At 37.3% G+C, this 12321-nt stretch overlaps 1 protein-coding gene across 9 annotated transcripts in view; it reads left to right on the forward strand.

Moving 5' to 3' along the window:
- Positions 1–12321, forward strand: part of PTPRT (protein tyrosine phosphatase receptor type T) — a 1291476-nt gene that overhangs the window by 1069089 nt on the left and 210066 nt on the right. For all 9 annotated transcript variants that reach the window (XM_051979271.1, XM_051979273.1, XM_051979274.1 and 6 more), the window contains exon 12: positions 5573–5846. In XM_051979271.1, coding sequence (XP_051835231.1) covers positions 5573–5846 — 274 coding nt within the window. The remainder of the gene's footprint in view (positions 1–5572; positions 5847–12321) is intronic.

Here is a 12321-nt window from a genome sequence, read left to right on the forward strand (position 1 = left end):
ATTTATCCTATTTATATGTCTTACTTCTCTTACTACATTTAAGCTCCATAAGTTTAGTGACAGTGCCTGATTTATCTCTGTTTTCCCTATCACACACCGTAGAGCTTACATGTAGTCAATGAATGAATTACTGAATGGATAAATATAGTATATAGAAAGGAAGGAAACCAGGAAGGAAGGAAAAAAAGAAGAAAGGCAGGAAGGAAGGAACAAGGAATGAAGGAAGGGAAAGGGAGGGAAGGAGTGGGAGAGGGAGGGAGAAAGAAAGGGAAAAATGGAGGGAGAGAGGAAGAAAAGAAACAGAAAAGAAGGAAGGAAGGAAAGGAGAAAGGAAGGAAAGGAGGGATGGAGGGAGAAAAGAAAGAAGGAAGGAATTCTTCTGAATTGTTTTCTCACTTTCAATAGAAACATCCTATCTGTTTTCTTTATCAGTTAACCTCACCTTTGAGTTGGGTTCTAAGTATCCCCTATTATGGAAAGGTCAGCAACTACCTGACCCCATTTCTGGAAGTTATCAGTGTGGTCATTCATTACTCCCTCTCTTTTCCTTATTTCTTTCTTTTTTTCCTGAGTCAATTGGGGTCAAGTGACTTGCCCAAAGTTACACAGCTATGATATGTTAAGTATCTGAGGTCAAATTTGAACTCAGGTCCTCTTGACTTCAGAGCTGGTGCTCTATCCACTGCGCCACTTAGCTGCCCTCTTTTCCTCATTTCACATACTTTAATTTTCATTTTCAAAACTGAGTTTTGTGACATTTCATTCAGCTTGCTATATTGTCTTTCACTGGGGATTGTCTCTTGAAGACTCCTAGGAAAAGGGCCATTAAAGATCATCAAACTCAGGTGATATTTTTGCATTTATAGTCAAGAATATGACTATATGTCCTTAAGGTATTCTCAATGTTGTTACTATTTTGAGTTCTAGATTTTCCATGATACTATATCACATACTTGATGATAGTTATAGTTATTTGTTATTTATGACTGACAGGTAATGTTTGCAAAGTGTTTTACTTTCCATTTGAAACTCACAACAAACTGTTCTGTAGGATAGGTATCATTATTCCCATTTTATAGATGAGGTAAAGGAGGATCTGAGAGATTAAATAACATGCCAGGTTCTAAGTTAGGACATTATCTGCTGTGCCACATGGCTTCTGTGTCTTGTGTTTCACAAAATAAATCCATGATTGAGAAACTGATTACAAGAAAAATTTTTAAGAAAGGAATCCTGGCTCACCTTTGATTTCTGAAATGGAAAACAAGATTTATTTACTCTAGGAACACACAAAGACACAATACACATATATACAAGTAAATTGTGTTGAAAATATTTGAATATTTGCCAAGAAAGGTCTCAGTATAGTAGAAATAGCATGCATAAAAGTCAAGATACTAGGTTAGTCTTAGTTCTGCTACCTCTTAGCTCTGTGATTTTAGATGAGTCATTTCTCTCCATTTCCTTCTTAATAAAAAAAGAAGGGGTTAGGCTTGGTGGTTTCTAATATACTATGAATCAAACATGGTGAAGTAGATGGGCAGCCCTTTGATATGGCTGAAAGCTTAGAGAAAGGCTGATGACCTTTCCTGAAGACAAAAAAAATATTTCAGAAAAGGGAAATATATGAGGAAATAGAATCTGTTATAGGATATTTTAAACCACTCTCTTATATTGCTGTCAGAATATTTTCATTGAAAACTACCATTCCCTTTGCAAATTTTTCTGAAGAGTTTATTGCAAGCTTTTCTTTTGAATCGTAGAAATAGCTTTATTTATGTATGATTTTATCTTTACCTGTAAACTTAAATAAAGCAGCTTCTTCTACACTTGTATTTGCAGCACAATGCAGAGGAAACTAAGAATGACATGAGAAGGAAAAAAAAGAGTACTATTTTCTTTCTTTTAAAAAATGTATGTATTAAAAAGAGAGTGGCTTACTTTCTCTCCTTTCCTTACAATGACCATAGGCCATAGTCTCTGTGAAAGGCAGATAATCAAAAATGAATTCATGAGACAAAGTCCTAGAAAACTAGTGTGTGAAGGGGAAGAGACCCTTGGGGTTCTCTGAATAGTCTAGCCTCAAGGACTCTGAGTGAAAAACAAAGTCAGGATTTGAACTCAGGTCTCTGTACTCCCATCCCAGCACTCTCCAGTGCCCTGTCCTCCACATTAGATTATATCTTTTGCTCTGACTTTTTAAAAATAACCTTACACACATGCTTCAGGAGTGACAAACTGAGAAGTAGTGAGCCCCAGGCAATGTCTGGGCTCAATCTAAGGGTTAGCTATTAGAAGTTAGAATCTTACTTAATCCATTGATTTCAGGACTACAGGAGCTGCATTGAGGAGAGGGGAGAAGAAGGCAATATTAATGCAGCCATCTTTTGGACATGAGATAGGTTTTGTTATTTTGTGTGATTCTAATGAGGCTGGAAATAAAATTTTGGAACTCACAAATAGAAAAGGAGAAAAGATTTCCCCACTACTCTTCTCCAAACTCCAATACTTTTTGTCTATTTGAGAACAAATAGTTCTTTGGCCAAAATATAGGAACCACTATGGAAAGAGATTAAAAGGAAGCAAGAGGCAGTTACTGCCGGCATGTCTTGAAGTCTATCTCATTTTCCTGTGCCTTTTGCCCTTCCCTTATACAAACCACTAATCCTCCACAAGCCGAATCTTTTCTTTGCTTTTCTGCCTTTTTTCAGTCCTTCTGCAAGTGTAGAGGGATTAGCTGGGATAGGTTCTGCAGAATGCTTGAGTTTCTTAAGAAGAGAATTTTGTCAAAATAAAAAATCAAACTAATTAAGTTAACTTTTCTCTCTCCCATCTGTTTATTATTATATCCCTAAGAGGAATAGCAGTTCCTTGAAGATGGGGACTGTTTAATTTTTGTCTTTGAATTCCCAGGGCCTAACAGGGTGACTTGCTCACAGTAGGTACTCAATACATGTTTATTGAATTGAAACCTGCATCTTTCTAGGTAGCACAGGTGGCTACCAGGAGCCTGGAAGACCTGAGTCCTAAGTGAGTCTCAGATATTGATAAGATATGTAACTCTGTTTTACTTTAGAAGTGATAAGGTCAGGGTAGCAATTCTTAGTTCAAAATAAACACATGACAAATTCATAGTGGCCAGTCTCTTTGCCAAAAGATAGGTTTATTATATAGGAGAGAGGTTTATTTGTAGATAGAATGAAGGGGTAAAATAGGCACTAGGAATGGCAAATATGAAATAGAGTTTAGAGAGCATATAGTTAGCAAGGAAAAGACAAGTTCTCCAGGGAACTCACAGTTAACCAGAAAAAAGGAAATACTCCATGAGGTGGGAGTGAGCCATTGATTGGCAGCCTAAATTCATAGAGGAGTTTAGCAGCCTAACCAAACAGCTGTAGTAAAGAGAAAGACACCATTAAAGGGAAGGCACTATGAAGAAGAGAGAGAGAGAGAGTACTTCATTGTGGGCTTAGTCCTGGAAAGGGCTTAGCAAACACCTTCATCATGAGCAGACCTTTTATTGGAAGAAACACAACTTTTGGAGTTTGTCAGGTCAGGACCAGGGAAGTATTTGATAACTCACAGGGAGAGATCAAGGAGGAGCTAGGTGGAATGCACCTGGCAAATTAGGTCCCAGACCTGTCTAAAGATTTACTAATCAATATCTCAAAGATTGTTTAAAGATGCCCAGAGATTTGAGGGATAGACAGTGAAGAAAGCCTCTATACAAATCACTCTGTACAAACAAGATAATCTGGGACTTGTTATTCCCGTTAATAGCCAGATGGGCTTCTTCCTGACTAGAGAAGACAGTAAGATCAAAGTCCGCAACCAAAGTACTGTATGTCTATAAAGAGGAAAAAATGTAGGGAAAGCTGTCCAGGTTTTCAATTTTCAAAAGCAATTTTGTTTGGAGTGAAAATTCAGGATGTGTCCCCTTTTCCTCCCCTGTCATCTCCCATCTCAAGCCTACCCCCAGTAACTAATACACCTCTATTATTGTTTGAAAATAGTTTCTATCTTTCAACCTAGGCTATGGCCCCTTAAGGAAGGAGCTAGAGAAATGAACAATTTGCCCCTGATGCTCTCATAGAAGCTGCATTATTCAGCATGAGAACATCTACTGCATATAATGTATTCAGCATAATCTCCCAGTTGTATTCAAAATCTGATAAAACAGAATCTCAGGACATAGAAGTATAGTACAAAATAGGGGTTCTCAACATCAGGGGGTCGGTGAATCTGGATGGGAAAAAATGGCATCTTTATTTTCATTAACCTCTCAGGTAAAATTTAGTATTTCTTTAAATCAAACCTCTCAGTCTCAATTTCATCATCTGTAAGAAGGGGTTAATAATAACATCTACCTCATCGAGTTGTTAGAAGAATCAAATGAGATAACATGCATGAAGTGTTTTGCAAAATCTTAAATTGCTATGGAAATGCTATCATTGTGAGAAAGGCTCCTTGCCTTTCAGACTACCAAAAAGATCCATGATACTAAAAGTTTAAAAACCCCTGGACTGGGAGAAAGAGTAGTGTCCCACTAAGTACTTAGATGATCTTAAGAAGACTCTAAGCTTTGATTTGCATGTCTGGATAATGAGAGCATTATATTCTGTGTTGGATGAGGTCCCTTCAGCTTGAGCATTCTGTAATGCTTTGTGACATCCCAAGAAAGATGCATTTTTTCACTGAATTCAATTCCTCTAGAAATTGAGGTCCCCAAAAGTCAAGCTAGTAAGTTACATAGATAAGGATCAGATTATTATGGATTTAGAACTAGTAGAGACTATACAGGTCACCTGGGTAGCTAAATGGCACCATAGTGTGCATAGAGTACTAATCCTTAGGTCAGGAAGATTCATCTTCCTGAGTTCAAATCTAGCCTCAGACATTGATTAGCTGTGTGATCCTGACCAAGTCACTTAACCCTTTTTGCCTCAGTTTCTTCATATATAAAACGGACTTGGAAAGAAAATGGCCAATCACTCCAGTGTCATTGCTAAGAAAACTACAAATGAGATCACGAAAAGTTGGCTAGGACTAAAATGACTGAACAACAAAAAATAGAAGTCATCTAGTTGTCATCTCATTTTACTGATCCAGCAAACTGAGGGTAGGTGAGATGATTTGCCTTTTAGATAGATGATAGATAGATAGCTGATAGATCACACACACATAAAATTCCTATTCTCCAGGATGGGGTGAGGAACAAAGGATGTACATATGTATCTATTTATCTATCTTTATATCTCTATCTCTATCCATATCTATATCTATGTATCTGTCTCTCTTTCTCTATATATCTATATCTATCTACATATCCCTCTCTACCTATAGATATATATCTATATCTAATAGCTATAGATAGAGTTATTTATCTCTTTCTGGGAAGATACAGAGCTACTGTACCAGAGCTGGGGTTAGGCGACTAGAGCTTTATCTTATACAGGAACTCTCCTCCAGATAAGTTCTGGTGGCTACTTGTTCACCTTTCTCCCTCTTGCCTGTAGTTGTCTGGTATAACTGGGTTCTTCCTTTGCTCATCTTTTCCTCCTTCCTTTCCCAGTGTCTATCAGTTGGTGGTCAAGGAGGAGAGACTTCAGAAGGCCAGGAGGGCTGCAGACATCATTGAGTGCTTCTCAGTGCCTGTGAGCTACAAGAATGCTTCTAGCCTGGATTCTCTACACTACTTTGCAGCCGAATTGAAGCCTGTCAACCTGCCAGTTACACAGCCATTCACAGTAGGGGACAATAAAACCTACAATGGCTATTGGAATGCTCCTCTTTCACCCTTGAAGAGTTACAGCATCTACTTCCAGGCTTTGAGCAAAGCCAATGGAGTGAGTATGGGAAAGGAGAGACCAACCTTTCCAGTCTTTTCCATTTTCATATACATTAGGCTGATTGTTGGTCCCAGGAAGGCCCAGGAAAGAAGGTTCCTCTTCCTCAATGGCCCCTTCCCTCCAATCTCAGAAGTGCCCCAGAACTTTCAGTGAAATGGTCACAAGGCATCTGGGTGGACCTCAGCCATGGGGTCAGTGTTCCCAGAATGACAGAAATGGGTTTTCAGAATGTCTGCTTTGCGGATGTAAGAAAGCATAAAGTTTGAACTGAAGCCACTATCCTTTGTCTTGTCTTATTCCTTGTTTCATCAGAGCCATTGTGAATTCCTTATGACAAAGAAGTCATTAATAGACCAGATAGCAAGAATTATGTTCCTCCATGGATCCAGAACACAACCTCTCTCTAATTTTCAGTTTTCGAAGTGGCCTGATACTCAGAACAGTTGTGACTTGCTGATGGTCACATAGTTAGTAACTCTCAAAATATTTGAGTCTACCTAATTCTGATTACAAATCCAAAGCTCTTAATCCATGGTTATATAGGCAATATGTGGGGGATTCAGTTAAAAGAAATATAAAATAAATGAAATCAACAATTCAAGGACCCATATTTCTATCTACATGAGCACTTCTTACTAATATCTATGCCCTATTAGATGATCTTTATTGATCTATTGTAGCCTTTGGCTCAATAATGAGAGAATCTGGCTTCAAGTCCCCCTCACTACCTTGACCATTATTGCCATTTTATAAATGTAATCTTGGGCAAGTCAGTTAATTTCCCTCCCTCCCTCAAGATGAATTAGACTAAATTTTTTCTGGGATTTTTTCCATCACTAGGAGGTCTTTAATAAATGCTAGTTGATTGAATAGTTTTTTGTTGTTCATTTGTTTCAGTTGTGTCCAAATCTTCATGCCCCTTGGCAAAATTATTGGAGTGGTTTGCCATTTTCTTTTCCAGTTCATTTTACAGATGAGGAAACTGAGAAAAACAGAATAATTTACTCAGGACTGCATATAGCTATTAGATATAGATATATATCTATAGGTAGAGAGGGATATGTAGATAGATATAGATATATAGAGAAAGAGAGACAGATACATAGATATAGATATGGCTAGAGATAGAGATATAAAGATAGATAAATAGATACATATGTCCCTAAAGCCAGATTTGAACTCAGATCTTCATAGAGAGAGCTTTTATTAAGCACTTACTATGTGTCAAATACTGAGGCAAAAAAATATTGCCTTCTCTCAAGGAACTTACATGCTAAAGGGGGAAAACTAGATGTACAGGGAAACTGAAAAGGAGGATAGGAGTACCACTTAGGGCTGGGATGTGACATAGAGCATAATAAGACAAAATTGCATTTATCAGAACAGAGCGATCTGGAACTGAGTTTAGATTATTCATGAGAAGGAGATGGAGGTCATGGCCCAAGTAGAGAAAGCATGGCATAGAGCAGACAAGGTGATTTCGGATTAACTTTTATAGCCTTGTGGGCAACCTGATGACATGTCTCTGGGAAATGAGGTTGCTCCTGTGATGACAGATAAATGATTAGTATATCACTGGTTCTTTTTAATTGGCCAATATTTGTCTCATTTACACTGAAGGGCTTCAGTTCAGGAAAGGATGCACTCATGTTTAAGTCTCAAACTGGGTTATCATTGACTTAGCTCTGATGGTTATTGTTCATTTAAATAAAACTCTTCCTGGATGGAATCTGCCTACCAGTCAAGTTACTATAAAGTATGCTTCTACCTTGCTTTTCTTCTTAGCATTGTCTCTCCCAGGAACTAGATTAGGTATTCACTCCAAATAGGTTATGACCAGCATAAATACCAACACCTCTGCTGCTCTGTTGATTAGACTGGTTAATGCATCTTAAGATTTTCATTCTCATAAGGGCAAGAAACAAGTTTGTAAGGATTCATTCCCTTCTGAGAATTTGGGAGTCCAAAATGACTTCTTCCCAAATGCTTGCATCTTGAGACCCAGTGATCTTGGTTTGCTCTTGAATGGTGCTTAGGATAGAGTTCACTAAAGCATGCAGCCTCAGAGTGCAATTGGACATTGTTTCTATTCTCTTCTTCATAGAATGAGCTCTGCTGAGTCTACTGTTCTTCTTGTACCATTAGTCACCATTGTTAAGTTGAAAAGAGCATAATTAACAGATGGATACAAAACAAGTGTGGCAAATTAATATAAAATTGGAACCAGAGATACCTCTTGTTGGCCAGTGCTATTTTCTGCTCTGTTGTATGTGGAGAAAATACTTAGGATCATAGATTTGGAGCTAGAAGGGGCTCTGTAGGTAATAGCATCACAACATTTCAAACAAACAAGGGTCTTCAAGCATCATCAAGGGCCAACCCAAACATGATAAAGGTCCCTCTCTGTAGTTCACTCAACCAGCAATCATTGGATTTTGCTTAAAGAGAAAGATACCATGAGAGTGAACCCATCACTTCCAGAAGTGACTCATTTCACTTTGAAAAGATCCTGATTACTAAGAAGTTTGTCATTGCCTCAAGTCAGAATTTATCTTTTTTCTCATCACCTTCTTTCCCATACTTTACTACCCATCCAATCTGGCCTTCTTGCTATGAGTTACTCTTGATATTTTATCATCCATATCCATTTCTTTGTACAAGTTGCCCACTATGCTTGTTGGAATACATGCTAATGTACTCTATCCTTACTTCCACCTCTTAGAATACTTAGGTTTCATCAAAAATCACCAGCATGAGCCCATTTATTATCTGTTCAGCTGTTAGGCTACCTTCCTTTATCCCCTCCAAAAAATTACCTTATTTATTCATGTACATTTTGTATATGTTTATCTGTGGGTATATTGTCCCACCTCCAACCCAAATAGGATATAAATTCTTTGAAGATACGGACCATTTCATTTTTGTCTTTTTATTATTAAAGCCTAGCAAAGATGATGCACTAAATGAATGCTTTAATAGCTGCTCACAACTGATACTAGTTGTCTATAGTTCCTAGGCTCTCTGAGAGCAAATCATAATATATCTAATTTCTCTTCCTGGTGACAGTTCTTTCTTTTCTTGCTTAAGGACAGTTGTCATGTGCCCCCCGAACTTTTCCAAAGGTTAAACAGCCCCATTTCCATCCCAGATCCTTGTAGAGCATGGACTCCTTGTCTTTTATCACTCTGCTCATCCTCTTTTGGATGTATTTTGGCTTATCAAGGACAAACAGCAGCAAAAACAGCAGCAGCCTTGCTTATTAATGACTTTATTTTATTTATTTGTTTGTTCTTTACTTATTTTTACTTTTATTTTATTTATTTTTTATTATTTATTAATGGCTAGATCATATGACCTAGTCTCACTTTATAGATAAGGAAACAAAGCAAGAAGGGATTACGTATTTTACCTAGGTCACAAGGGTAAGTGTAGCAGTACTGGGATCTGAAACCAGGTGTTCTCATTGGCAATCCAGTGGTCTTTCTCTTGCTCACCATTCCATTAATATGGCATAAATTTGATCCATTTAAAAGAAGTCTGTCAGAACTAACTCGAAAAAAGAAAAGTGTGAAATGAGAGGGTCATTTTTATTTTTCTCTTAGTGAGCTTCCTAATAGCATATTTTGCTTTTAAAGAACTGTTAGAAGGCTGAGATGTGTTGAAAGAGGTCATTGTGCTTGGAGAACAGCTGTTTGGGATTAAATTAGAGAAAATTCAAAGCCACAGAATATTTGTAAAGAAGTCAGATTTAATTATTTTTAAGCACTTGGCTGCTGACAAAAATGTTTCCAAATAGAGGTGCATCCTGACCTGCTTAGGAAATAGATGTTTAGACCATACAAGACTTAAAGGACACAAACACTAATTACCTGTGGATGAAGAGAGAACAGACTCCCTGTTCTTCAGAGAGAAGAACTGGAAGGACAGGAAGAAGTTATAGGGAGGCCTGTTTTAGCCTAGCTCTACTACTTCATCCCAGCATGATCTAAATGAATTGTCGAACCTTTATGGATCATGGTTCTCTCATCTTTTCCTTATGAACAAATAAGAATCATCTCTTACAGTAGCTGCATTTGAAGGACATTGACAAATTGGAAAATGTCAAGAAAGGAAGGGTAGCAGTTAGGTAAAAGGGACTCAAAATCATTTCAGACATGGATATGAATAGTTGACCTGACATGATCATTGCCTACTTCTATCTAAAAAAGCAGGAGGAAAAGCAGAGTGCTCAATTTATTCTCCATTTCTCCAGAGGAGAGAACTAATAATAATGATAGGAAAAAGTTACAGAGAGGCAGATTTCATTTCAGTAGAAGGAAGGAAGACTCCCTAACAACCAACAATAGAATTGGGGTAATGTTCCCTCTTCTTTGGAAGTTGAATGACTTAGTTGAATGACTATTGTAGACTGCTAAGAATAGTTAAAGTAAACAAGTGCTTGACTCAGTATCAGAATACCTGAATTCAAATTGTGTTTCAGATGCTTCCTCATGGGATCCTGGGCAAGTCACTTAACTATCCTCGGCTTCAGTTTCCTCATTTGTAAAATGGAGGTAATAGCCTCAGTCTCACAGTGTTCTATGTAAAATGTTTTGCTAACTTAAAAATATTATAAAAATGATAGTTGTTATTGTTACTGTTAATGTTAGCATTATTGGTATTACATTAAGGATCCTCTAAAACAGGGCTTAAACTTTTTCTACTTGCAACCCCTTTTTGCCTGAGAAATTTTTACATGACTCTGGCTATGTAGGTTTATGAAATAGGTAAATAAATCAAACATTTACTGATAATAATTCTTAATTTCATGATTCCCACATTGTTATGTGACCCCATTTGGGGTTGCAACCTACAATTTTAAGAAGCTTTGCTCTAGAAAAGATATGCACATTGAATAGGAGGATAATGATAAGTAAGGGCTTTTCTTATTCTAAGATTCTAGAGTTCTATGGATATGCTAAATTTCTCTTTAAAAAAAAAGATTATTTAAGAAGGCTAATTATTCATTCTAGCCCCCATCCACAATATTGTTTGCAATGCCTTGATACCTCAATCCATGTCTCCTCTGTAAATGAAATTCTAATATAACAAAACAATAAAGTTGGCTGGATTGAAAAAAACCAGAATTAACTCAAAAAAACTCTCTAAAGTTTGGAGAACCCAGGAACTCAGGATAGAGAGAGAGGAGAGAAATTCCAGGTTTGGGACTGGAAGTGGTAGGTACAGTTCTGTATCTGAACAGGCCACAGCTTTACTGAAATAGAATTGAAGCAGGATGAGCTAGATTAGATGTCTTCTTTCATTTTTATTTTCCCAAACTCTTATAGATTTATCTTTCTCTTATTTGTTCCTCTTTCTTTCCTTACTCCCAGTCCTAAGTCATCTGTTTCTGGATCCTATTCCTTTTCTTTCTCCATCTTTCAATCTCCTTTTTCCTTCTCCCCAAACCTAAGCTTCTCCTTTTTCCTCCTCCCTTTCACTCTTACTTTCTCCTTTCTTTCCTTCCCTACTTTTCCTTCTACTCCTATTTGAAGCCTGATTTGTCTGGAAAATAAAAAAGATAGGTGACAAGCCATACACACCATTATTTACCCATATGGCTATTAAATGATTGCTCCCTAAGAACATTGTTTCCAGTAATGTGACCATTTACATCCATCTGAAAAGGACCTCGGAGACCATCCCCACCTGGTGCAACATGGACTCAACCCTCCATTTTCAAGCTGAGTTGAGGTTAAATGACTTTACTCAAGATTATATTGGTAGTATCAAAAGATGGATATGAATCCAAGTCCACTAATTGCAGAAGTACTCTTTCCATTATATCAACAAATCCCCTGAGGAAAAATTACCAGAAATTGTATATTTGGCCATTATTGCATCATTGGACATCTCACCCTGGGACTTTCTCTCAACAAAGCCCTACTCTAGCTCCCTCTTATCATGCATAAAGCTGACCTAAGGTCCTCAAAGACAAAATTTAACCTCTGGATTCCTACACTCAGCTGGAAATGCTTAATTATTTTTTGTCAGCTAAACTATGCATGAGTTTTCAGTTGCTGTTAAACAGAGAAAGGGCTTCCAGTTTCCTCATTGAAAATAGAATTTCAGTTTGTTTGGATTTGTTGTTACTGCATAGGGAATGAGGTGAAATTCCTGAACCAAAATGGCCTTAGTCATTGAAGCAGAAAAATGTCACATAGAATTTGGAACTGGAAGGGATTGTTAAGATCATCTTATCTCGCCTCTTTATTTTATGGCATTGAGGAAAATACTATCTCTAAAGAACTTTTCAAATCTTAAAGTGCTACATAAATGAAATCTATTATTATTATTGATAAAGAGAATAAAGCCTCCAAAGGGAGAGTAACTTACCACAGACCACTCCCATAAAAAAGAGCAAAATTTGAATCCAAGTTTTATAATAGGAAGCTGAGGGCAAAGTTTAGGGTGGGGCTCAGAAAAGGACAGA

Source organism: Antechinus flavipes, chromosome 2 (genome assembly GCF_016432865.1).
Source record: "Antechinus flavipes isolate AdamAnt ecotype Samford, QLD, Australia chromosome 2, AdamAnt_v2, whole genome shotgun sequence".
NCBI classification, from domain to species: domain Eukaryota; kingdom Metazoa; phylum Chordata; class Mammalia; order Dasyuromorphia; family Dasyuridae; genus Antechinus; species Antechinus flavipes.